At 37.6% G+C, this 22,766-nt stretch overlaps 1 protein-coding gene across 4 annotated transcripts in view; it reads right to left on the reverse strand.

The window, feature by feature from the left end:
- Positions 1–22,766, reverse strand: part of scube1 (signal peptide, CUB domain, EGF-like 1) — a 68,389-nt gene that overhangs the window by 6,250 nt on the left and 39,373 nt on the right. For 2 of the 4 annotated variants that reach the window (XM_026227214.1, XM_026227208.1), the window contains exons 7-14: positions 21,426–21,515; positions 15,677–15,793; positions 7,638–7,760; positions 5,074–5,190; positions 4,865–4,987; positions 4,662–4,781; positions 2,612–2,722; positions 329–445 (exon numbers count right to left, since the gene is read on the reverse strand). In XM_026227214.1, the coding sequence (XP_026082999.1) occupies positions 329–445; positions 2,612–2,722; positions 4,662–4,781; positions 4,865–4,987; positions 5,074–5,190; positions 7,638–7,760; positions 15,677–15,793; positions 21,426–21,515 (918 nt within the window). The remainder of the gene's footprint in view (positions 1–328; positions 446–2,611; positions 2,723–4,661; positions 4,782–4,864; positions 4,988–5,073; positions 5,191–7,637; positions 7,761–15,676; positions 15,794–21,425; positions 21,516–22,766) is intronic. The other 2 variants (XM_026227225.1, XM_026227221.1) reach the window with 1 other exon arrangement.

Below are 22,766 nucleotides of genomic sequence, written 5' to 3' on the forward strand. Positions count from 1 at the left end.
TAAGGGAAGCAGGACAATTGCAAGGAAAGAATAAAAGACAATGTTGAATGTAAAAATGTAAAGGAAACAGGAAAAGAAAAACAAAACATGAAAATTGAAAGGAAAAGAAACAGGACAAAGAAGAAGAGAAAAGGGAGAGAAAGAAAATGAGAAGGGGATATGAATACCAGAAAAAGAAAAGAAACAGGAAAAATATAAAAGTAACAGGAAACAGAAGAGGAGGAAAGCCGAAAACAAGAAGAAAGGAGAATATAGAGAATGCATTCAGTATTTATCATTTTATGAGAACAGTTTTTAAATGTGCAGTGTTTGGCATGTTATTTCTCACCCTGCAGGCCCTGCTTTCCCATATCCCTGTGTTTCTCCTTATTGCGGGGTCTCAGGTGGCACTTGGCGTCTTTGATCTTAAAGCGCGCTTTCTGCTTCACAGGCTGGGCCAGCATCTCTGATGGACAGGAAATCGGCAAAGTCTCACTTTCACTCGCACGGTTTGGATAATAATCATGGAAAACAACAAAATATGAGGCCTTTTAGAAATCCAACATTCAAACACACTAAATCTGTCCTGTGGGCTGAGCGGCCCATTCCAAAGTATTAGAAATGTGAGTATCTAGTTTAGCACAACAAGTCCAAAGTCAGTGAGAGAATGATGGGAGACAAAGGGTCAGGAGTTGAAGAGAGAACACACTGCGGTTGAGGACTTCAGCTGGTCTCCTAGAACCATAGTGAGCGTGTGGCGGTTTTGGACGTGGTGGTAGGAGTTTGGTAGTGAACTTTTAAGCGATGTTTTTTTTTTTTTTTTTTCTAGAATGTGTGAATCGAGTGTGAACCGTCTGTTTACTCGTTCTCCCTGGGCCCCGTGTGTAGAGGCCCTCAGGAGCCGCTGTGGCAGAATCCCATCTGTGTATTTCAAATCTGTCAGCATGTAGATGTGCAGCCAGCACAGAGTCATTTACTCAGGTTCACAGCATTCCTATGTATGCCGTCCAAAACAAGAATCGGCGTGTGTGTATGCGAGAGTATTTCTAAGCAGTCTTTCTGTCTGTCTGTGCCTTGCTTTGCCGTCCAAAATCTACACAACGAACCACATGGGGAATGTCGAATTCTGAGAGCTGGGAAAGAGAGAGTACTGGGGATAATAGTAGCGTGCTTGTGACCTCAGCGGGGCTGAATGATAGGACCTGTCCTAATTCTCCTCACGGATCTGCGTTTGAGCTCTTTTTTTAGTGATCTAATGTCTGTAATGCAATGTAATGGAGTGGAACAGGTCTTGCCACATAACTTTACATTTGTCCTGTCTGATCTCCGCTGGAGGGGCTACAAAAGCCAGATAGGTATTCTGGGACAAGGCAAAGGCATGTGAATGTCGGCGATGCCATTGCACTGAGTGAACCGACAGGCTGAGATGTAAGGCACATTAGAATTACTCTGTATGGAATAGAATAGAGAGGAAACAAGAAAAGAGATAATATGAAGAAGAGATGAAGAAAAGAGAAACACCTGAGCCTCTTAGAAAAAGGGAAGGGAAGGAAAGGAAAGGAAAGGAAAGGAAACTGAATAAGAGATAAAGAAAAATAAAGGAACTGGAAATTAAAAAAAGGAAACAGGAAAAGGTAAAGGAAACAAAAAGAGGAAAAAAGGAAAAGAGGAAATGAGAAAGAAAAATGGAGAGGAAACTAAGGAAAAAGGAAAAGATGAAAGGGAAAGCAAGGAAAAGGAAACAGGAAAGAGAAACAAGAAAATAGTGAAGAGGAAAATGGAGATAACTGGAAAGAAACAGAAAAAGAAAAAGAGAAAAGGATCAAAAGAAAAAGAAAAGCAAAGGGAAGGGAAGAAAAAGAAAAAGGAAAAAACTTAAATGGGGAAAAAGGAAAAGAAATCAGGAAAAAGAACAGGAGAAACAGGAAAAACAAGGAACAGAAATATTTTTGGAAAGAAAACAAGAAAATTAAGAAAACAGGATTTAAAGAAAAGATAATAAGGAAAGTAATGTTATGGAAAGAAACAGAAATGGAAGAACAGAAAAATAAAGGAAACAACAAGCAGCTGAAGAAGAAAACAAGAGGAAAGAGAAGATAAAAGGAAAGGAAATAGAAAAAAGAATGGAAGGAAACATGAAAAGCAAGTGTTTGGTCTAATAAGTGTTTTGATTGAATGATGTAGTGCACTATATTTTGCAGTGCATACTATACTTTATGGCCCTGTTCCAAATAGCACCCTAAACCCTCGCGGTCTTCCTCTGAATCCACTTTGACTGACAGGTAGAAGCAGAAGTGTGGATCGAGGGCCGCGAAAGGGGGCGCTCGCAAGTACCTTTCTGAACACTAAAATGACAAATGGGGCACTCTACAGTCTCGTGGACTTAACGGACACGTGGTGGCCATTGTAAGTTCATAAGACCGCAAGTGCACATGAAGTGTTCCATTTGGGACAGGACCTATTGTGCAAGCTAGCTCTGTAATGCATGCTGGACTAGTGTTTGTAGTGCATACTTAACTGTAGCACTGGACATACATGTTCATGAGAGAGAATGTAGCCTTTGTCTCAGAGCTGAGCAGATAACCCACAGTTTAACAAATGAGTACAGGACGTAGACAGATGAAAGATGTACCTGTGCAGGTTTGCAGGGAGCTACTGCTGGAAGTAGTGACGTTCCTCTTTACTGGAACTTTACCTGGCTGGACAGGTACACCGCAGCTCAGAGTGTAACTGTTCTCAGAGTCTAAATCACACACACACACACACACACACAGAAAGCTTTTAAACAGATGCTCCAGGTCCAGGTGCTGCATGTGCCTGAGTAATGTTTTGTAGTGTGTGTGTATGATGTATTTGTGTGTGTGTGTGTTTGTGTGGAGAGGATTGGCTGTCAGGATGACAGAGTACTGAGAAGTTGTCTAGAGAGTCATTGGCCTGACTTTGGCCTTGCCACAAATCGTCCAATGGCAGGCTGAATATTTCTGTTGGCATGAGGCTACAGACCCCGGGTGAAGGAGGATTAAAAGAGGTTTTATACAGCTTTAGTGCTCACTGTGTGAACCCGGGGAGACCATTAACACACACGTACAGAGAATCCAAAAGTTCTAAACACACACACACACTCACAAAGATAAATACTCATATACTCAGATTCACATGGATCTTATTTAAAGATGAAATTTAGATTTTATTCATTTGATTTATTCTTACACATACTATTAGAACTCACTTCAGATCAGTGCATATATTTTTTTTTTTAGCATAATAGATTTTATGCTTTTATAATGTACACTACTTTCCATGTACATACTGCATTGTTTATTTCAACATTAACATTTTTTCAAACAATTATACATATAATTTTATTTTTAGTAATTCTATGCTAATAATGGAAACACACACACACACACACACTGTTAAATAATTTTAAGAAAGCTATTTATTTAAAAAATTAATAATAGTTTTTTTTTTTTTTTTTTTTGGTGCATACTTCATTGGGCTCATGAAATTTTATAACTTTTTATACTTTTTGAATTACATCCACTGCATTAAAAACAGTTTTTAGCATAAAATTCAGTAGATCTGTGCTTTAAAAGAAAGAAAGAAAAAATTACCAATGGAGTTAAAAGAAAAAAAAGAAAAAGAAAAATGTATTGAAACTATTAGGATACTTTGAATACTTATTTTTGTAGCGCATAACATATTTTATATTTAGCTGTTATAATGCACACTATTTCTTTCTTTTTTTTTCCTACTCAAAAAGGGTTGAAATTCTAATTTAGAATAATTAAAAAAAAATCTTGTTTTAAGAATAAAAATAGCTGTATTTTAGTACATCTGTGCTTCAAACAAGCAAGAAAAAAACATTTTCGGAAACTAGTTTACTTAAAAGATGTTTAGATATATTTTGAATACATGTTTTGTAGTGCAAAATAAAGTTTTTAGATTGTGGCGGGTGAGAATGTAGCCCTTGTGTAAGAGCTGCACAGATGAATCATGGTTTAATGAATCAAGACTTGTCTGAAAGTTACTTCTGGGTGTTAATATGTTTATGCACATTCCTCTAAACTGATGGTCCTTGCATAACATTTGACAGTCAGAGACAAGTTTTGGGCATCTAACACCATAATACCTTTACCAAATCAGTCCACAGAGATGATAGATGTACTTAGGAAATATCGCTGCAACATTCCTTTCTAGTCACTTTCTCACAGAAAGTCAAAAATCACATTCACATGAGCCAGGTATACGTATTTTGCCCTTTTTTGGTTTGTTTGGTCCTCCAACATTTAGAGTTATGACAGTTCGATGTCTTTACAAGTTGTAGCAAGCTTAATTCTCATACAGTTTGTCATTTCTGGCTAGTTTTTGCTCATTCCATCAGACTCTTCATCATCCTTTATTAATGATTAAGATTTGCTTTGTTCTGTGAATAGACCGAGCCTATTGCACATGTGATATACGTTTTAAACCACTAGAGGGCAGCAGAGGGCAACAACTGTTTAAGCCAATAACCATAAAATGGAGTGTTTAATCTAAATAAATAATTTCCTTTCAGATGTATGTCATCTGCATTTTTCATGTTCAACAAATCAAACTGCTCTAAATGTCTCCGAAAACAATGCAGAATCACATGATGTTCAACTAACCTCCACAGAAATCCCAAAAAGTGAGGTACTGACCTGCCAGGAAAAGTGCATTTGACGGACAGGACAGTGAACACGCCTCCCCTCCACCTGTCTTGGTGCAGCTGAGCTGAGCACGAGGTGTCGGCTTTCCATTCGGGAGGCATTTTACCACCTCTGAGGGACAAGCGAGGTGTGTTACCATGGAAACGGCAAACATCATGGGATATTTCGAGACGAGGAACGAAGGGAGGACTCACCAACACAGTCTTTCTTGTTCCAGTGGAGCTTTTTGCCAGGGGGACACACACACTCATAACTGCCCGGTGTGTTAACGCAGCCGTATTCACAGCTCCCATTATTAATGCTGCACTCGTCAATATCTGTCACACAGTTTGCATATCAGACTGTGATTTTTCATATTCACAAGAGTGAGAACCATTGGCTGGTTCTGAGATTGTGAACTCACCGCCACAGTGTGTGAGGCCATACAGACTGTAACCTTTGTGACACACACACTCAAAGCTTCCTGGGTAGTTGATGCAGATGTGGTCACATGTCCTCTCAAAGGAGCACTCGTCAATATCTGCAGAGAACAACCAAAGAACACAACACCATTAAAGCAAATCACAAGTGTGTAATACTTTCCTGGCTTGCAGTAAAAATGACCACCAAAAATAGTGATTTCATCAGGATCCTTGGATACTCACCATCAGTATCCTAAAATACAAAAAACAGCCCCCACTCTTTTGACTTTTTTTAATATATGGGGGTTATATTCAAAGCCACAATAACAACCATTTATAATTCCAAACAAAAGTAATTTTTGGCATGCATAAATTGCACATCATGATGATTTGGCACATCTGAATTTTTTTTTTTTTTTTTTGACAATCAGCTTACATCTTCTGTTAAAAGTTACCTATATCTTATATCTATACTTACACTATACACTTGCTGAAACAACCCAGTGTAGACATACTGACCGGGGAACAGGGTTGCCAGGTCTGTGAAACAAAACCAGCCCAAATGCTATTAATAAAAAAAAAATCCCAGTCATGTCTTTTTTTTTTTTTTACATCCTCCATCAAAATCACATTCCGGGGGGAGGTGATCACTATAACCCACAAACCAAAAAGCCACCTGCAGGAACAGTGAACCAGAACATTCTGCAGGAAAACCATAGACTTGGCAACAAGCGTCCACCGGAGTTGACGTCAAACACCACCGTCTTTTTTTCCCAGTGGCGTACGACTCATTAACAAGGGAATATCCAATCTGTCCGCTTACATGGCTAACACAAATGCACATCCAATTCATTTCTGATTTATTTCCACAGATGAATGAGGCCTGAAAACCGATCTGAGAAGATAGATAGATAGTCCGGCATCAAGAGAAAAGAAAAGCATATAAATAATACCAAACTAAAAGTGTAGCTATAAAAATAGAGCAAGGGATAATATACAAAAAAACATAAGAATGACAAAAAGAAAGACCATCTTAGCAGAGCTGGCATAGCCAAAACATAGCGCTTCACCAACACAACCCTCAATAAAAACATACAAACCCCACACATTGATAGTCAGGAATAGGGAGGTTTTATGTTTAGCTTAATAAAATAAATTTTGTTTGTACTCCTACTCGTGCTCCGACATGCTTTCAGGAATCCGCCACCATTCACCTCCAGTAAACTCAACTAAACACACACACACACCTCATCCAACGCAAAACGCCTGCCAGCATCCCACCCAAACAACAGCCAGCCCATGAGGTGCTTCTGATGGGACAGTGTGTGTAGATAGCTTCTCTATCCACATGGCGACCAATGTAGGTATCAGTAGATTTGAAACACTTCTCCACCCAAAATGAATATTCTTCAAATGAAAATGAAGATATTTTGCAGAAAGTCAATGCTGCTCTTTTCCAAACAAAAACAGCAGGCAGTCAACGGTGAGCGCCCAGCTCTGAATTTGAAAAAAGCATTTAAAAAAGTACAATAAAAGTGTACTTGCACTATTTTCCAAATCTAGGAGATCTTTAAGTTGTACAGATATTTATATTTTCAACTCGCTATTCAGAGAAACGTCAAGCTGTTGTTGTGCAAGTATGAGTGCAATTTGAGAGCTACAGTGGAAAGGAAGATGTTTAGTAAATAAAAATATAAAATTTATGTATGATACGTTCATTGTTATTTTTGCTAAACATCTCCTTTTTTGTTTAACAGAATAAAACTACAGTAATGAGGAAGATTCTCACTCAATAAAAAAAAATTAAGTCCATTTTAATACTTTTTGATACTTGTGATTGATATTTGAGCTTGAAGTTGCATAACGAAGTATAAGAGCAGCCTGAACATTTTGCTAAATATCTCCTTTTTTGTTTAACAGAATAAAACTACAGTAAAGAGGAAGATTCTCACTCAATAAATAACATTTAGGTCCATTCTGATACTTTTTGATACTCCTGTCTGATATTTGAGCTTGAAGTTGCATAACGAACTAAAAGAGCAGCCTGAACATTTTGCTAAATATCTCCTTTTTTGTTTAACAGAATAAAACTACAGTAAAGAGGAATATTCTCACTCAATAAATAACATTTAGGTCCATTCTGATACTTTTTGATTCTTTTGATTGATACCTGAGCGTGAAGTTGTATAACGAAATATAAGAGTAGTCTGAACATTTTGCTAAATATCTCCTTTTTTGTTTAACATAATAAAACTACAGTAAAGAGGAATATTCTCACTCAATAAATAACATTTAGGTCCATTCTGATACTTTTTGATTCTTTTGATTGATACCTGAGCGTGAAGTTGTATAACGAAATATAAGAGTAGTCTGAACATTTTGCTAAATATCTCCTTTTTTGTTCCATAGAAGAAAGCAAGCCTATGTTAGAATTTTTACCTTGGTGTCAACAATCCCTTTAAGATGAATCATAAAGTGTCATAGTCATAGACCCATGAACATCTAAAACATTAATTTGAAAATCCACCCAGAAAGCAGAAACAATGTAGTGTGAAAAGTGACTCACCTTGACAGGTGCGTTCGTTAGTCAGGAGTTTGTGTCCTTTCTGACAGCTGCACTCAAAACTGCCCACTGTGTTCCGGCAGAAATGATCACAACCTCCGTTATTCTCCAAACATTCGTCAATGTCTGCAAGGAAGAGAGAGATAATGATAATAATGGTGAATAACACTGATATGGGAGGTGTAAAACCAGTACAAGTATTCTCATAAACAGCTTTTTGGATATATAAACAGTTTTCCTAAACAGGCGGCCACATACACAGCTCCACAACATCATCTTAAATATATCAGCCAATGCTGGCACACCATCCACAAACCCAATAAAAGCTAATCCCATCAACAAGTGTGTAGGAAACTGTGTGTGTGTGGAGTTTGGGGTTTCCTCTGCAGTTATTTCAGTAGCTGCAGCAAACACACGCTGGCTCAGGTTTGCACTAATATTAACTGAACTGAGGTGGGACAGAAAGTTTCCACCAAGCTTAAGACCACAGATAAACATGCTAACTGAACATGGGGCGGCACCGTTACACAAGGCGGGTAACATGCGTCAATTTACACAAATCAACAAACATTCCTAATCATTATAGTTTTATTTTACACAGATTCACTTTTTAATATCAAGTAACTGCGTTTTTAACTAAATACATTACCATTTAAAAGTCTGGGATCAGTTCAATTGTTTTATTTTTTAATGAAAAAAATAATTATTTTGTACTGTGAGCATGCGTAAAATTTTTATCAGATTTGACACTTGATATACATTAATAATAATAATGCTTCTTAAATAACAAATCAGAATATTTGAGCGATTCCTGAAGATTCATGAAAATGAACACTGGAGTAATTGCTGCTAATTCAGCTTTGCCATAACAAAAACATTTATTATATTTTAAAATACATTAAAATAAACAACAAAAGTTATTTTAAAATTGTAATTAAATGACACAATATTACTGTTTGTTTAATAAATAAATAATAAATGCAGCCTTGACGAGCACTTCGTTCAAAAACATAACAAATTCCTAGCAACCCAAACTTTTGAACAACATAACCAAAGAGAAAAATAAATACATAATCTGAAATGTAGTGCAAAAGTCTGAGAAAATGGTGTTAATTAGCATATTTAAATTTCCCCCACAACACTTGTTTCAAATAATAATTATTATATTATAGAATTGCATAAAGATAAAAACATGATTTATTACATAAAATACAATTATAATTTTTAATGATGCATAAACTTTTTATATGAAAAAAATCTAACAAAAGAATAACAACATTTAATTTGATATCATAAACTTTCTTTGTTTTAAACTCATCAAAATTGTAAAACATCCTGATTTGCCAGGTTAAAATTAGAATTCGAATAGCAGATGTTCAGTGTGGTCTCAGATGTTTGGATCCCGCAGTACAAAATAGATTTAAACAGGTAACCTTAGGTATTAAATGTCAAATAGTTGTACACCAGTGTGCTAAAAAGTTACTCTGAGCCAGCTAGAATGAAAAATATGAATCACTTTCTTTTTAACACAGAGACTGGAAATATACAGTGTTTGATTTATATGATTATATCCTTCCTGTTTCAGTGTCCATCACTCAGACTGGAGCTGTGACCACAACTTACCCTGCTGGCTTTAAAATCCACATAATCTTAACCATTTTACAATGCCTAAATCATTCATCTCTGCTGCTCTATTCCTCCAGAAGGCAGATTAACAGAAAGAGAGCAGTAAGACAGGAGAATAACCTCGCTACAACGTCTTTTGACTGATGTGTTAAACGATGGAAGTTATAGGACAAACAGCTCAAGGGCCTCCTAATGTTAAGCTAATATTGAAATAAATATAAAACATAACACTTAATATAGTCTGCTTTTCTTGTCTCAGTCTGTGTGTCTTGACATATTAGACATCCTCAGGGTTGAATGGTTCAGATGTCGGCAGCATCAGAGGACTCAAGCTACAGTAGCTGATAAAAGCAAGTTTGAGCCTGTGCCATGAGGTCAGTCGCTCTCCATGACCTAAAGGAAGTGCTTTATCATCTCTGTCAGCTTATTTCCTGTCTACCTGTCAGTTAAAGATGCAAAGTTCAGTCATTTGCTCTATATTCCCATTATAAGATTGGTGGAGAGTACAGACATGAAAATGCATGGCATATTACTTGTGATACGTGGTTGAATATTTTTGTATAAATGTGTGAAAACCTTTAGGCATAAAATAAAATAAAATAAAATGAAATAAAATAAAATTTAATTTAATTTAATTTAATTTAATTTAATTTAATTTAATTTAATTTAATTTAATTTAATTTAATTTAATTTAACAGGACAAATCAGTCTATGTTATACCAACCTGTTCAGGTTAAGATGTTCTACAGTCATATTAATATAACATCAGAATTTCAATACTGAAAAGATGTTGTCTGAGATTAATAACTATTATAACATTACGCTGATTCATTAACAGAGTAAAAACTATAGAGAGCAAATGACATAATGGAATATTTAACAGTGATTTAGGATTCACATTTCCCTAATACACACTCACACACACACACACACACACAAACACACACACATGCACTTTATTCCAATGGCTCCTTAGCGCAGGCAGGGGGCTAATGATATTCCACATAATGAAGTTTAATGAGACTAAATAAGCTTTGAGTTTAAGCAAACACTGGACATTTTTCACATCTGTAAATGATAAACAACTGCAGGGGCGAGACCGAGAGGCTTGCGAGGATTCATCTACATCGATTTTCGATCGGAAACGAGGAGAGCAAACACACACGGCACTCAGAAACGTCCTTAAAAAACAAGTGCTACGCTAACCTGATCTGATTCGAAAGCAAGCAAGCAAGCTTGCAAGAAGAATGTGCAATCCCCATGAGCTTGTCTGTACTCAGGGATGTGTGTAGCCTTACCAAATATTTAGAGAAAAAAAGCAATTAAAATGAATACATTTGTGGAAACATGAACCTCTACAAATAAGTTAGGACAGCGTTTTCAACAAAAGGAGTGTTTTTGCAGATCGTTTTCAGGCTGCTCACCTCAGGCTAGTTAATCTCTGAGAAATGTGCCGTTGAGCACGCCAGTGTATTTTTTGGAGATTTAAATGGCCTGTTTTATTTGCTTTGTTCATAAAGGGATTTTGCCATGTAATAACACAGGCGCTGCTTGTCCAGAGCCGCCAGGAAAAACCAGCGTGATTTCGCCCCCGACACTAAAACTCTTCAGAGCGCGCAGGGGTCCGTCGGGGCCGGTGTCATCCGAGGTGATGCCGACTGGCTGCTATTGTGCGGATTACTGGCCTCAGCGTGTATTAATACAAATGGTTCCTCTGTGCCAGAGCTCACTGTCCCGATCAGAGAGAGAACTGGAGAAGTGATGGAGAAAACAGGCCTGCTATGACCCTTACCAGCTCTAGTCTTTACACCGTGAGGACAGATGAGATTTCTGAAGACCCCAACAGCATAAGATCTGGTCAGAACAAACACTGCACATTCAGTTTTGCTCACGGGTATCTAATTAATTTGCATCTGAGTTCCTCAAACGAAACAGAATATATTTTTAATTCTGAATGTCTATTTAAATTCTACCAATCTGGACTAACTAACCTAAAATTAAATAATTGTAGTGCAGGTAAAATCCAAACTATATTTTCCAAATTACATTTTCCAAATATTTGTGTAAAATTGGAAACGTATTACATTATTAATCTACATTTAATAATAATAATAATTAAATAATAATTAAATCTTTTGTTTTATTAATAATAGTGTATAACAATAATGATAAAAAAAATTATTGTTCTTTATATTGCTATTGTCATTATTATATATATATATATATATATATATATATATATATATATATATATATATATATATATATATATTTAGGTATTGTTTCAAACTGCTTTTGTAGTCTAAACTCTGGTTAGAGTAATTAAATGAGACTCAAAGTTAAAGTGATAAAGACAATGATAGACAGACCAGCACAGTTATTTTCTAGTCTAGTAGCAGAACAGCAATGAGCAGCATAATTGACTAAAGTTAAACTCTCCTTTCAAACCATTTCAGCCCCAAACACGCAAGTATGCAGGCCAGCGGAGACGTGCCTGGGGTACCATCAGCCGGACAGAAGAAACACACAGATATGAGAGCACACGCACACAAGACAAACTGTTCGTTCCCATAATTCATTTCCCCTGATGACACCGTAACACACACACCTTCTAATCAAACATCTGGAAACTGTTCGCAGTCGTTTCAATCACTCTCCCTCTCCTCCCTCGCTCTCCCTCTCACTCACTATCTGCGATCGAGTGTGCGTCTGTCAGCGCGCTGGCTGGGCTCTCCTGTCTGTCATTGCCAACGAAGGGCCTTTTATCAAATTCAGGCATTTAAACATGCCCTAAATAGTTTATATTGAAATGATTATGTTACAGAGACAAGATGGGGCAGCTCCCTGCGAGACAACTCAGAAAGAAAGTGTGAGAGAAATAAAGTGAAGAGGACAGTGGAAAAATAAGGAAAGGTCACTCGGAGACATTTGCACGACCCACACACACTTATTATAGCAGAGTGATCTCTATGTGATGCACTTTTCTGTTTAGTCTGTGGTTAACGTTGGTATAAGTGTAGAGTCGCCTGGGTTATTATGTAAGTGGCACTTGTGTCTTTTCTGTTATGTGCAACATTTACATCCCAATTACATATGAGGGCTGAACACCTATCATTATTGTGCTTTCATCTGTCTCAGCCTCCACAGACTTAAATCTAACCCACTTACCGTCAGCTAAATAAATGTTAAAGATGTAACATTCAGTCATTTACTCTATATTTCTGTTATTATATATATATATATATATATATATATATATATATATATATATCATATAAGAATATATATTATAATATATAATATATATGGAAATAAACTGGATATTTTATGTTCCTTAAGGCAACACACATAGACAGCTTGATTCACTCTAGATAGGTTAAAATAAAGTTAACAGTAATGAAAAATATCATAAATATTATTAAAAAATGTTACAACAATATTATATTATAAAAAAATATTTTAAAGAGTATGATTTTAAAATACACATTTTACTAAAAAAATAAAAAAGTGTGGTTTATTTATTTATTTATTTAATAAATAAATAAACCACAAGGTTGTACATTCCTACACACAGCTTGACTGACTCTAGATTTAACAAAATATATATATATATATATATTTAAAAATTAGGAAAAAAGCCAATTTCTAAAATATAAAAAGTTGATTAATATTAATAATTATTTAATAATATAAATTTACCTTATTTAAAATAAGGTCTAATCAGATCTAACGTTCACAGTCCAATGTAACATCCCTTAGGTGGATCTCAGCCCTGTTTTTGCACCCTTGTTCTTATTTACTAAAGAGCTTGATTACATGCTATTTTTACAGAGTTCACTAACAGGCAGTAATAAGTGGTCACTGGCACAGCACACCTGTGATAATTGACCCAAAAGTATGTGTGTGAGTGCATGATCGTATGTGTGTGTGTGTGTGTGTGTGTGTGTGTGTGATAAATGTTGTGTCAGTGAGTAGATCTAAGGCCTTGTGCTGGATTTATGAAGGCAGACCCTCAGGCGGACCTAATTATTAGGGCGGGTCACAGTCAAACCAGACCAACATCCATCTTACAGTACAAACACAGAGATTCACAAAACACCTCACAGTAACACAATACACCTCTGTAATGCCATCACATTCAAACTCACATAAAATTGAAAAAAAAAAAAACTAAAAAATCTTATGAAATGGAAATTCAATGAAGTTCATTTCTATTAACTTTAAACATTTTTATGCTGGCGTGCTCCTAAAAAGTGACAAAATGAAATAATCCATGCTGAAAAATGTTTAAACCAGCCTAAAATGGTACGCTGGTCTCACCGGGTCTGTCAGATGGTTTTAAAAGGTTTCAGCCAAACAGCTTGTCCAGTTTGGGATGCCATTTTAAACCAGATTAAAAACATGCAAACTAGCTTAAGATGATTTAAGTGTGGATTTATAGTATTTGATTGTCTTTTTTTACATCTTTACCATATATTTCTACATAATTACATACATTTATAGTATTTCTACTGTACTGTAAAATATTGACTCATCTTGCACTCATTTTTTGTCCAATCAAAGAACATGCTAACACAATACACTAATGCCATTATTAAAACAGCTGGAAAATTTTAAAGACCCCATAAAATTGAAATTTTGTGGTATTTTTGTGGTATTATGCCTTAAAGGGATAGTTTACCCAAAAATGAAAATGACCTCATGATTTACTCACCTTCAAGCCATTCTTGGTGTATATGACTTTCTTCTTTCAGTTACATTAAAATAGTCCTTTACAATGGCAGTGAATGGCTATTGATTTTTTGAAGTCTAATAAAGTGCACCCATCCATCATAAAAAGTACTCCACACGGTGGTTAATGAAGGCCTTCTGAAGCGAAGCGATGCATTCATGTAAAAAAAAAATTATCCATATTTAAAACTTTAAAAACCATAATCTCTAGCTTCTGCTAACTACGTCCTATACACTGGAACACCACTCTCTTATGCACGAGCGTACGACTTTATGGTTCATAAACTTTTAAATATGCATATTTTTCTTAAACATCAAATCATTTCAGAAATCCATTATTAACCCTCAGAGCCATGTGGAGTACTTTTTATGATATAGGGATGCACTTTATTCTACTTCAAAAAATCAGCAGCCATTCCCTACCATTATAAAAAGAGCCAGGACATTTTTTATATAAATAATATAACTAAGTCTTACACAACTAGTATGGCTTGAGGGTAAGTGAATCGTGCTGTAATTTTCATTTTTGGGTGAAATATACCTTTAAAGGCCTAAAAGTTGACAACATTAACCTTTCAATGTTTATTTAAACAGTTTAAACCTAAAGCCTTAATGATTGGCTGGTTTTAACAGCCACTTAACAGCCATCCTAAACCATCTTAAAAACATGCAAATCAGTTTAGGCTGGATTAACTATATATTCCCAGCAGACACATTGATGAATCATCTTGCACTTAATTTTTTTTTATCTCCCAATTAAACACTTGGTTTCAGTAGCCAATCATTCTAGCGGATGTGATGAAAACTAGATTTACTAAAAAAGGGTCTTGCCCAAACTTCCTGTTTCAACAGGAAATACATCGGCACACAAAAGAAAGGTCTTTAAAGGCCTTCTAACCTCAGGACGGCGCTATGATTGTGTGTTTATATGTATGTGTGGTTTTGTATGACAGCCTCACTAATCAAACAGCGGTTGGTTTGCAGAGGCGTCTCACTGTATGGCGCAGACTGGGCTGTTTTATGCACATATGTGCTACATTCTCTTCCTTCTTGAAGAAATGGTCACATGACCACGTCTCGTCACTACAGCAACCACTCAGGAAAATAAAAAAGAAAAAGCAGCCAATTCCAGAAACATTCTCCTGAAGTGACCCACAGGTAAAGTGATACGTGTTCGCTATCACCAATTTAGGTAGAACAGGAAGTGATTAATTTTGAAGTGTGTCAGTCTCTTGGACCATAGTATGGTCAGTGAGTTCTTGAGTGTGTTTGTTTAGAGAGAACCCACCATCATCCCATGCCAAGATCGCTCCGCGGTAGTTTTACTTTGAAACCCCTGGTCATTGACGTCAAAGCTGGAATTTCGGAAGAAGAAATGCTTCGCAGCCAAAGCAACAACAACACGGCCATCACCGACCCATTCCACACGACAGGACAAACGGACGTAAAGCCAGTTGGTCTTGGCTTGGGATCACACACCCTCACACATCCGCCAATACCTGACCATTTCGAGCAAAAGAATTCATCTAATAACGTGCCTCCAATTTAATCCGAGCCTTGCAGTCTAAATACAGGAAATCTCAAATTGTTCCCTGACATTCAGAAGCACACGGAGAGAGGAAATCAGGACATGCTCCATGCAACTTTAAACACAAGTCGCACAAACAACATGCATCTACACTGACCTTTGCAGGTCTTGCCGTCGGGTTGAAGGGTGAAGCCCACCGGACAACTGCAGCGCACCCCGGTGGCCGTGTCCTTGCAAGTGCGATCGCAACCGCCGTTGTTCACCGCACAGGTCTCTGGGTAAACAAACACACAGGACGGGACAGGCAGAGGAAGTAAGGAAGCATAAACACAATTAGAAATCACTTTTCAACAGCTGTTGACAGCATTAGACACGGTTAACTAAGAACTAAGTGAGGATGTGCAGTTGTTTTGAGAGCTAGGCTTGACCACAACTATTTTTATTCTTTATTTGTTTTTTGGAAGAGTGCATGTAAAAAATGAATCTCAATTGGTGCAGCTGGTGGTTTATTAGGAATCAAGAAACTAATACGGCACTTGAACTCAGAAGATGACAAGGTTCGTGACAGACATAAAACACATACTGCATGAAATCAGAACCGTCCCTTAGCCCTCCTAAAGCCAAAGATAAAGACTTCCTTGGCAACTTTGTCAATCAAAATGTGAAATAAAAAAAGGAAAGAGTGCTTTATCCTGAGGTTAAAGTTAACAGAGGGGGAACCAGAAATGGATAGTGTTTGGGTTGAGGGTGGAAAGCAGAGAGTTAGTCTTGTCACATGAATGACTGTGGAGAGAAGGTCAAAATAAGCAGTTAAACTGTTTTTTACTTGCATTTGAATGCATATAAAATTGCTTTACTCAATTATGAAATTTAATTGATTAATCTTAATATGCGACTAAAGTTCCAGCTGCTAACTTGTCTTACGTATAATGTGATGTCATCACACAATCATGTTCATATATTTAAAAAAAGCATTTTATGCAAAAAAACAGCCACAAATTTGCATGAGATTTGTCAGTAGCTCCACCCACTTTGAAATCTCATTGGTCCAAACTCACTCCACATTACACATCAGACAGATGTGTTCTGATTGGACCAGATTTTATGCCCATAATCACACCTGGTTAGCACACGGTGCAAGGTTAACTACAACGAAGTCTGATTTTCCAGGTCAGATGATTTACTGTCAGGTTGGGAGCCAATATGTCCATTTGGGATCTTTGCTTTAAGCCATCATGTTTGCTTTTTGTTGACCACACAGTCCAAGACAAAGACCCACAGGAAATTTGGCTAATGACACAAAAGAGTCTAGGCGTAGAAGATCTCCGTCCAAAATAGGACTTTTTTTTTGTGGGATGGGGGAGTGGATGAAGTAGCTATCTGTTAATGATTTATTAAGCATGTCAAAAGACCCTGTTATTAGTGTCTAATGCTATGGGCAATTTAACTGCTCCAAGAACAGCTGGACTGTATTTTGCCCAAGGACATGTACATGGGACATGCAAACAATGTTTGATTAAGTTATCTGTGAATGTCTGCTCCAAAAGTTCTTAAAAAGCGCTTTGGATGGCCATGTGGTCTGTTGAAAGCGCTATATAAATGCAGTCCATTTACCATTTACCAAAGAGGTGTGGCTAACTCTAAATGGGTGCGGTATTCCGCTTGATGGATTTATATATATATCTCCACAACGAAAGATGAAGATTCCTCAACCATCATGTTCTTGTCCGCCGCTCCTGTTGGCACATGGCCAGATAAAACTAGAAGTCCACAGATGACTTGAGAGAATTTGCTTGAACGTCCCACTGCTGAAAAGCGGCCCTTCTTTGGGAGGTGGAGGAAACCACACAGGCCTTCCTCACATCGAGGGCTTCATTGCCTTCAACAACTTTCAGATGAGGTGATAAATCCGGGCTGTGCACCATCTTGAATGGTCGGTGCCGAGAGACAGCTGGCCAGAGGTGTGTGACGTTTATTTGGATCACACTCTGGAGGTCAACGCATCAGAATCAGCCCCTTTCCACATGTGCCGGACACATGGCAGTATATTTAGATCAAATTCCCCCCTGCTGCTAAGTGACCACCTTTTAAAAACACCTCCTTGTGGTCAGTGTCTCACGTTCTTTTCTTCTTCTTCTTCTCCTCCTCTCCAGTCTCTGGGTTTCCCATCATGCCTGGGTACAATAGCAGCTTTCTTTCTGACACTGACTTTCCAGTTTAATTTGTCAGGATCGGTCACATCCTGGTGCTGTTGGCCCCAGCTGTGACAGGAGGGCAGGATGAAGCGGGAACTCCGAGTGTCAAATCTAGCATTCTCCTGTGGCTCCTGTGTGATAGAACACACACACGCACACACTTGCACAAACACTCACATGCAAAGCCAAGCTATTCGTGTGAATCTGTCATAACGAGCCCATTTGTGTATCATGAAACTTGGAATATGATATTAGACTGGTGAAATAGCGAGGTCAGTGAGTTAAACGATGATGACATCACACGTGACTTGTCGACAAGTTTTTAAAACTCTTCACAACTTTTGACTATGTAATAAAAATAATGAAACATTTGTCAGAATATATCTCATAACATAATTATATATTATATATTTTTTAAATCATTATATAATACAGTATATATATAGTGTTTTGTGAAAGTATTCATACCCTTCATTTTTTCTTCTCCACAATTCGTTGTTGCAGCCTTATGTTAAACTGCTTTAAATTACTTTTTTCCCAGATCATAATACATTCATACACCATAATGACAAAGCACAAAACAGATTTGTGACAACTGCAAATTTATTGACAATACAACACTGAAATAGGTACATTGCTTAAGTATTTATACCCTTAACCCAGTACTTACTACTTAAGTCTTTTAGGGTACGATGCGACAAGCATTGCACATCAGCATTTGGCAATTATCTGCCATCTTCAAGCTCTATCAGGTTGGATGGGTGCTGGCAGACATTTTCAGGTTTCTCCAGAAATGTTTGATTGGGTTCAATACAAAGGCTTATGGCTGGGCCACTCAAGGGCATTGAGAGTTGTCTATAAGCCACTCTTGCTCTGTGTTTAGGGTCATTGTCCTGTTGGAAGATGAACCTTCTGCCCAGTCTGAGGTTCTGAATGCTCTGGACAGGGCTATTTCTATATTTTGCTGTGCTGAACTTTCCTTCTACACTGACGAGTCCCTCAGTCCCTGCCACTGAAGAACAGCCACAGCATGAGGCTGCTACCAGCACACTTTACTTTCGGGATGCAACTCTGCAGGTGATAAGCGGTGCCTGCTTTCATCCAAACATGATGCTTAGAACTGAGGTTCTTCAGACCCGAGAATCTTGTTCTTCACAATCCTCTTTAGAGGTTTTGTTGCATATTCCATGTGTGTTTTCATGTGCCTTCACTGAGGAGAGGATTGAGTCTTGCCACAATGCCATAAAGCCCAGATCAATGGAGTGTTGCAGTGATATTTGTCCTTCTGTAGGTTTCTCCCATCTGCATATATGATGCTATGCATTTTCAGCTGTTATACCTTTATTGAGAGGTGTGTGGCCTTCCAAATCAGACTCATTCAAATTAATTTGCCACAGGTTAACTCCACTCAAAGTGTAGTAACATCTACAAGTGATATGAATGCTCCTGAGCTAAATTACAAGAGTCCCAGAAAAGGTTATGAATACTTATGCAAAGGAATTGTTTTTTTTTTTTTTTTCTGAAAAATGTCCAAAGCTGTTACAAACCTGTTTTGTGCTTTGTCATTAAGGAGTATGGAGTGTAGATTGATTTTTGAAAAAAAAAGTAATTTAAAGCAGTTTAACATAAGGCTGCAACACAACAAAACATGAAAAAATAAAGGGGTATGAATACTTTCACAAGGCACTGTATATATATTAAAAAAGAGCATAGATATCATATACAAAAATAATAAAATAACTAAAAAAAGCTCCAGCCCATCCATAAAACATTTCTACGCATTATAGGATTTTAAAAAGGAAGAGAAACACATTACAGGGAAGAAAATAATTAAATAACAGCTCAAGGGGGGCAGCAAACTGAAATGAGGGAGAAGCAAATTAGGGTTAAACTTTTGTCTTTCTTCAATGCAGCTACAGTACTACAGGGAGGAGAAAGTAATGTCATAAACCAAAGACATTATTTCAGAAATTATCAAAGAAAGAGGGAAGGTGATAAAGATTGTAAGAAAGAAATTTCAGCATCATCAGGTTCCTGGGTGTACCTAAAATTGTCAAAAGCAAATCGGTAGTAAGAAATGTGTGAACCGAAAAATGGACTGAATGTAATTTCCTCAAATCATTGTATTTTTTGTTTTTAAAATTATAATACAATTTTTGCCACGGATATGATGAATCTATGCTTTATATATATATATATATATATATATATATATATATATATATATATATATATATATATATATATATATATATACATATACATATATATATAACAAATGAGCCCTCTACGACCTCATTGTATTAAAAAGGTGTCTGGTCTGTCCTCCCAAATACTTTACAAACAATTTTTCTGCCATGCAAAGGCAGATCTGTTGTCTGTCTGACAACATCTTGGCCTTGGTTCATGAATTCAAGGACAAATGGCTAAATGGCTGATTTATTTCTGGGGATTGAGTCTGTGTGAGTTATCTTCTCTCTCTTAGGAGAGCTATCGGTAGCAAATGGACTGGAAACTTAAACTTTATTCTGCATTTCTGTTCGGCACCCTGGAAATGATCATTCTTCTATTAAAGACACATTACAGTCAACATGAAACCAAAGTTGAACGATTTGCTTTCTTAATACGTTCTTGGTCTTAATGTGAGCAATTCATCAGCGCACAGTATTACAGTTAGCAAAAGGCATCCAATAGAATAACTTGCTTTGGCAGTATGGCTTTCTTTTTCTGTTAAAGGGTCACGAATTCTACCATTACACAGGTAAAAATAATTTTTTTACAGTCACTTCGAAGAAGTGGTGCATTAAAAAAAATTAATGACAAAAAATGTAGCATTTATTAGTGCATTTTGGTATTTAACACCCATTTTTCATGACCCATTAATGCTCAACTGATAAAATCAAACCCTACACTTTTCTAATTGAAGCATGGCTCAATTAGAAAAGCGTAAGTATGAAAGTAAAATGGGGTTGGCATTTCATGTTGACTTTAAAATAGGGAGAGCATGAAGAATAGAAACACTCTTAATGGTGAACAAATTTACAGACACTAAGTTTATGGAGCGCAGATGACAGAGAGTAAATGCGGGCAGATGATAAATGCCAATGTTTAATTTTTTTGAACACATACTATTAATAGAGCGTAAAAAATGATGTCAGGCATCTTCCGCTGCGGTTCACCACAGCCCACAGCATCCTATGATGTGGAACGGTCTGAACCAACCCTCATGTCATTCTTCTTCCATAAAATTATCCTGCCATTATTTTCAGTATTCAGCCCACAAATGTTCCTTCAGTTCAACTAATCACTGTCTAAAACGGGCCTAATGTTGCAGTCATACAGTGAAACGCTCAACTGGAAAAGCGAAGATTGGTTTACTATCCAGTGTAGAGGCAATCCAGTGTCATATTTGTTTTGGCGTCTTTGGAAATGGGAGTGGATGGAAGCGGTCAGTTGTTAGTCGTGTTGTTTTGTCAAAGAGAAGAGGCGACGGCATCGAAGACAGTTTAAGGAGAGTGCAAAAGGAACCTTGTCATGTTTGAAGGGACATTTCTCTAATTTGTAGTAGGGTCAGAGACAGAAATATTGAACGAGTGACCTCGGGGGAGGGGCAAAGGAAAGCAACTCAAACAAACTAAAGGACAGAAAGAAACCAGGGGGTAGAAGCACAAGCGCCATGGCAACACATAGAAAGAGGAAGAAAAGAGTTACCCATAAGTAGACGACGTTTCACCCGCTTGTCCACATCAGCTACTGACGTGGAATTGAATTCAGAGCTCTCAATTGCAGCCTCATCTTTCTCTAAAACACAAGTGACAGGGGACAAACAGGGAGGAGTAGGTTAATGAGAAGCCCAATGTCCATCGCCCGCACAGACAGCCCCGCTACAGGCCGACCCGCCTCTGGCGACACGCCCCCGCTGACGTGGACGTAGACGCCGGGACACGGGCTGCCTGACCATCTTGGCGTTTGAGACCAGACAAAGCCAAGAGGCGTAAAGCCATGAAGAAGTGCAAATAACCCTGTTAGAGTGTTAATCACATGAACAAATAAAAGAATATCAAGATCTCCCGAAATGAGGGAAAAAACTAACATGGGAATGTGGGAGGAGCTTAACAAAAGTGGGACAAGGATTGGACGGGAGGGACTGAGATTGACAGTAAGATGCTGTTTCCATTGTAGTTCGTCTTCCATATCAAAAGGCCACTTGTTTACCTCAGCAACAGAGAGGACGAGCAGTGAAGGAGGGAGAGAGAGAGAGAGAGAGAGAGAGAGAGAGAGATAGAGATAGAGATAGAGATAGAGATACAGAAACAGGGGAAGGGGAAGGATGGATACAAGTCAAACCGCATGATCATGAGATGATGACAAATCAGGACACAGAAAGGACACACTCAGTGACAGAGGGAAAGCTGAAAGGAGGATGACATGAGAAGGATGGATGCCTCATGGTGGGATCCATGAGAGGAAGGTGTGGCATGCTGAGAGGTGGATGAATGAAAGAGTCTGGGGCAGCGCTGGTTGCCTGTTTGTCTATGGAACACATATTACAACTGGCTTTGACAGTAAAGTCAATGCAGAAAACCCTTTTCCGAGTGTAGGGAATGGCCAGGTGTGTGTCGTGAGGACGGTAATGGATTCTGAGCATGCAGATACAAGCACAGGATTGGTGTTAGAGTGTTAGGGGGCGGGGTTCTGGGCTGCAGGGAGCCAATCCTGAATGGATGGAGGCAAGAAAGGGCCAATCAGGATGTGGACATCGGCCTTAAAGGGACAGTTCACCCCAAAATGACAGATCTTTCATTATTTCTCTGTTCCAAACCAAGTCTGACTTTCTATTTTTGGTAGAACCCAATATTAGATACTAAATAATATATTCACACTGCTCTTTTCTGTTAAACGAAAGGGGACAGATGCTGTCAAAATGCACCATAAATACAGCCCGTCTGATGAAATTTGTAGGCTTCTGAAAACAAGTTTTTGTGTTTGCTGAAAATCATCTTATTTTTGTTAACATAGCTTCAAATATGGTGCATCAAGATGTGTCATGCT

The sequence above is a fragment of the Carassius auratus genome, chromosome 4 (assembly GCF_003368295.1).
Source record: "Carassius auratus strain Wakin chromosome 4, ASM336829v1, whole genome shotgun sequence".
NCBI lineage: Eukaryota > Metazoa > Chordata > Actinopteri > Cypriniformes > Cyprinidae > Carassius > Carassius auratus.